The 5,266-nt window shown below is 60.0% G+C and overlaps 1 protein-coding gene across 1 annotated transcript in view; it reads right to left on the reverse strand.

Moving 5' to 3' along the window:
- PLEKHA6 (pleckstrin homology domain containing, family A member 6) overlaps positions 1-5,258 on the reverse strand; it is a gene marked incomplete at both ends in the record, with an annotated part of 9,473 nt that extends 4,215 nt beyond the window's left edge. Inside the window, 4 exons of the mRNA XM_008945644.1 lie at positions 375-443; positions 1,833-1,913; positions 4,433-4,486; positions 5,202-5,258. Coding sequence (XP_008943892.1) covers positions 375-443; positions 1,833-1,913; positions 4,433-4,486; positions 5,202-5,258 — 261 coding nt within the window. The remainder of the gene's footprint in view (positions 1-374; positions 444-1,832; positions 1,914-4,432; positions 4,487-5,201) is intronic.
- Positions 5,259-5,266: the final 8 nt, after the last annotated feature.

The raw sequence follows: 5,266 nt of genomic DNA on the forward strand, positions 1-5,266 counted from the left end.
GCCCAGCAATGGGGTGTGTGGGGTGTATACGTGCAAATGGCTCCACGCTCAGCCAGGAGAGACGGGATGGAGCCAGGACACAGCTCCCAGGGTTGGATGGATGGGACAATACAAGGGCCTCAGGAGGGTTTCCAGCCTCCTGCTCTCCTTGCAGGGACCTCAGCCCTACCCAAGGTGACACGGGCCAAATCTGGACACAGGGCAAGACCAAGAAGCTCAGCTCTGCAGAGGATTTAGTCCTCAAGCAGCACACACCCCACTCGGGGCAGCAACCAGGTCCCACCCTGGCTGTGCAGAGCCTCTCTCCATGGGGACAGCAGTGACAACAGCCCAGGGAAAGGGGGGACACACACAGGACAGACGTTTGCTCTTACATCAGTGTCTTGCTCGCTTATCTTGTAGGCGTGCAGCGGCTCCCGGAACGCCTCTGGGAACGGGGTCACCTGCAAGCAGAATGTGGGGTGAGCCCAGCTCTGGGAGGCCCTGGGGAAGGGGAGGCAGCTCCCAACCCCTCTTTTCCATCTCTGGAGCAGGAAAAGAGGCAGGAGCTGAGTCTCTGGAGCTGGCAGGTGCTCCTTGAAGCTGGCTCAGCCAGGCAGCCACTGGCACCGGGTGCTGCAGGACGTGGGTGCTGCAGCTCTCACCCTGGCCCTGCCCACTGGCTCAGATGAAAGCACAAACACCCTCCTCATTCCCAGCCCCACTGCCCATCAGCTGGAATTAGCTGGAGACGACCTCTCTGCAGGACACCAAGAGCAGAGGTAAAGAGATGCCTCGTGAATCATTAACTGCCTGGCACATAACCGCCACCGTTCCACAGGCAGGGAAACAAAGGCAGAAGGATTAAGCTGTAATTCCACTTAGCAGAGTGGAAACACCTATAAATCAGGAGCTGCACCAGGGCCTGTTTACCATCCGGCTTCTCTGTGAGTCATTTTCCTTTCCTGGAAATCTAAATTACTAATGGGACCTCACCAATTAAATGCCTCCAAGATCTCGAGATGAAAGGCATAAGATAGGAGGAAGGGGATCATTATTGCTAGAAAGCAAGACGCTGCTCTAGAGGCATTTAAAACTACAGGACGATGCAAATAGACCCAAACCTGGGACCTGACTGGCAGGCTGGAGGCAGAGCCCTGCTGCTGGGGATGCTGCTGCCTCCAGGCAGGGAACCCGGCCAGCGAGAGCATCCCAGCAGCTCCAGCTCCACCCTCCAGCCTGTCCCCGCTCCCCACAGGACAAAACCCAGGGAGGTTCACGGAGCTGGGAGGTGCCCTGGGCCCCACGATGGGCTGTGGGTCACGGTGACCTGTTCCCAGGTGATGGGACCTGCCCACGTGTGGCGTGCAGCCCAACATCAGCATGGACTTCCCCATGATTTCACAGCCCTCTCCAGGCCAGGGAACTGAACCAGCCAGAGCCCCAGGAGGTAAAAGGCTGTTTCCTCTCCCTGCTGTGGGAGTTACTGCTTTGGTTTGAGAGCCTTGGGCTGGATTCCTGGCTTTAAGTCATCCCCCATCTCCCCCTTTCCTCACCAACACCCGATGGCAACGGGAAGACGAGCAAAGCACCCAAACGAGGGCGAGAGTCCAGGACCCCCACGTCCCCACCTTGCGCTCTCAGCACAAGGATTTACTGGGTTTTAATGGCTCATGGATGGATTAAGCAAAGCCTGTGATGGACTAGCAGGTCCCCGAGAGCGAGATGTGCCAGAGCCACATGGATGCTGGAGTCTGCATGAGTGGAAATGGCAGGAGGTGACCTCGGGGATGGAGCGTGGGGCGGCCGGCGTGGCTGCCATGCACGGCCCTGGTGGGTGGCCGGTGGCTTACTTGCATGTAGAGCTGAGCCCTAGGGGGGGAGGTCTCCACCATCCTGTTCACCATACTGATCAGGGTTTCGCTCTCGCTCATCTGCGGCAGACAGGGAAGGAAAGTTCAGAGGTCAGCAGGGAGGTGCTGGGGAGCTGCCCTGCTCGGGGGCCAGCCAGGCGGCTCAGGCACCTCCAAAATGCCACCTCCAAGACTTGTCCCAGGGCCTTGAGCCACACGGGGACGGCTGCCTTGGGCTGCCACTGCTCCACTTGGTGTACTCACGAGTGTCCCAGGCTGGTTGCATGCCCTGAGAGCTTTGTTGAGGGGAAAACACAGATCAAACCGAGCCAGCTCCGAGCTGCACGCACAGACACAAGCTGGCACAGATGCCCGCGGCTGCAGCGCACAGCCTGGTCCCAGCAGACAGACAGACGGGCTCAGTGCTCTGCTCTGGGGGCAAGGTTGGGGCTGGCATGGACCCACTCGATGTGTGGATGAGCTCCAGGCACAAGGGAAGGTGCCCGAAGCCTGGGGTGGGGGACAGCAGTGTCCCCCCTCTTCAGTCCAGTGGCCCCAAACAGCAGAGCTGGCTGGGAGTGGGGCGCTCCTGTGGAGATGGCACATTGGAGTCATGGGATTATAGAACTGTTTTGGTTGGATGGGATCTTGAAGATCATCGAGTCCAACCAGCACTGCCAGGTCTCCACTGAGCCATGTCACTCAGCACCACATCTCCACGGCTTGGAAACCCCTCCAGGGATGGGGACTCCACCACTGCCCTGGGCAGCCTGGCACAGGGCTCAACAGTCCTCCAGGGGAAGAAATTGTTCCTCAGGGCCAACCTCAACCTCCCCATGTGCAACTTGAGGCCATTTCCTCTTGTCCTTGGGAAAAGAGATTGACTCCCACCCTGGCTCCAGGCTCCTGTCAGGAGCTGTGCAGAGCCAGAAGGTCTCCCCTGAGCCTCCTTTGCTCCAGGCTCAGCACCCCCAGCTCCCTCAGCTGCTCCTCCCCACACTTGGGCTCTAGACCCACTGCAGCTGTGCTGCCAGGCAGGACAATGATGTGACTGTGTTTGACATGCCCACAGCTCCTCAGAGCTGCAGCCAGTTGGCATCACTGCCCCAAGCTGAGCCGTGCCCTCCTGCACTCAATCCAGCTGTGATCCAATCCCAGGGTCCATTCATACCCCTGCGACCTCAAGGGTTTTGCTGCTCTCCAGGCTGTGCAGCCAGCAAGGGCCACAAGGTCCTTTGGTACTGCTCAGATCAGCAGCACTGGAGCTTCACCAGCACTGCAGGAGCTCACAGCCCAGAGAGGACAACGCAAGAGGAAGCCACTCACACCTGGGACCCCCAAGGTCCAAGGGGTGTTGGCAGCTTAAACACAAACCAGGGACCAAACCCCGACTAGGGGCAGGTCAGGAAGGGGGGTGCAGCCGAGGGAGCCATCCCTACAACTGGCACAAGCATGGAGAGAGAAAATGAAGCAGCAAGCAGTTTGAAAAGGGATCCTTGACAGCGTCACTCCGAATTAGGCTCTGCCAAGGTCAGCAGGAGAGGAGGAGGAGACACAAAGCCTTTTTAGGGAGTGTTTTAAAGAGCCTCGGACAGCGAGCGCTGCCGCCGGTGGCCGTGAAATAATCCAGAGAGCTTTTATTGCAGCGAGTGCTCCTGCCTGTCCTTGGCTCTGCTCCAAGGCAGACACAGATCTTGGCGATTACTGCACCGATGGAGATTTGCAGACTAATGAGATTGTCCCTGGAGCAGCTCCCTCGGTGCAAGCCTGGCCCTCCCCAGCGAGCGCCTGGGCTGCAGCACTGGGCAACGGCTCCTGGCTTTGGCTTCAGATGATGCCTGCAGCTCCCATCCCACCAGTCCTGGGGGCTCTCCCAGCTGGATCACCCCCATCCTGCTCCCAGGATGAAGTCAGTCCCCAACTTTCCTCCAGATGCCCCTTGGCACGCAAAAACCTGGGAGCTGCTGCCTTGGTGTTGGTGCCAGCAGGTGCCTCACACTGCAGCAAGCCTCTGAGAGGGAACAGGGCCAGCAGGTACCAAAACCACCTTGCACCCATCCAGATCCCCATGGGGCACAGCCCTGGGACCTGGCAGCAGCCTGGCTCACCCTGATGCCAGTGGCACTGCTGGGTGTGGGACATGGGGCACAGCCCTGGGACCTGGCAGCAGCCTGGCTCACCCCAATGCCCGTGGCACTGCAGGGTGTGGGACATGCCATCCAGCATGGCCACACCAGCACCATGCAATCCCTGTCCTGCACCACCAACCTGGGGAAGCTTTTGGAGCCAGCTGCTTCCCCTGCACCCCGAGGGCTGCCACCCGAGGTCCTGGGCATGTGAGAAGCTCCCCCCAAAGACTCTCCAACCCCATCTCCACACAGAAGGCACTGTCAGAGGGACATTTCTGCCAAGCAATGAGCGACCCTACAGACAGGAAGGATGGAAGAAGCAAACCAAAGACGACTCGTGCTGCTTTAGTGCCAAGAAGGGTGAGGATGGATGTTAGGGGAAGAGATGCTGCGCCGGGAGGGAAGGGGACTCACTGGGACAGGGCACACGGGGACGTAAGCAGCGTGAGGCTTGCAGCCATCTCTGCCTACCTGCTGGTCCAAATACTCTAGGTTTCTTTGCAACTGAAGGTCTAAAAGTTCATCCTACCAGGAGCCAGCAGGCACGCGGCAAGAAACGAACACACAAAACATATAAAAGAAGAAGCAAAGCAGTTAGGTGAAGGCTACGGAAGGGCCAAGACCTCTGGGCATGGGACCAAGGCACCTCCTGGCAGAGCCCTGGCTGGACCCGCTCTCCTCCCGGCTCTCCCTCCCCGGAGTCCCCACGGCCCTTCCCCTGCGTCTCCGGCTAGCGAGGATGGATGGCAGCATGGGTGGCTCATGGCAACTCTGCTTCTCCCATGTCTGGTCCTGCCCCACAATCTGGGGACCGTGCTCTGGGGGGGATCTCCCTGTCTGACCCCGCCAGCGCTCCGAGGGGAAACAACGCAGGAAGCAGCAGCAGCTGTAGCCAGAATTGAGGCAGCGAGAGGGGGAGAGGTGCAGGGGGGGGTGCCAGCCTCAGCTGGGGACCACCCCAGGGGTGACGAGCCCGGCCCAGCACCCCAAGGCGTGCGGGGGTCCAAGGGTGTCTTGTCCCACCGCCCTCACGACCTGGGGGCTGCAGGGCAGGGACCGGGGCCCTTTCCACAAGGATTTCCTTTGGGTATGGCTGGGAGGGACCAGAGACATCAGTAAGAGGACCTGGGGTGCCCCAGTTCTGCCCCACAGAGGTGCCCCTGGAGCAGAGCGGATCCTCCTCAGCCTCCTGAGCACGGAGCCCACCGTGCCTGGCCCCCGGGGCCAGCAGGGCACCTACCATCTTGTCGTGGACGCTGGGTGATGCCGGGTAGTGGTACGGATACATTCCCGCAGGGACGGGCC

Source organism: Merops nubicus, unplaced genomic scaffold (assembly GCF_000691845.1).
Source record: "Merops nubicus isolate BGI_N331 unplaced genomic scaffold, ASM69184v1 scaffold18628, whole genome shotgun sequence".
NCBI lineage: Eukaryota > Metazoa > Chordata > Aves > Coraciiformes > Meropidae > Merops > Merops nubicus.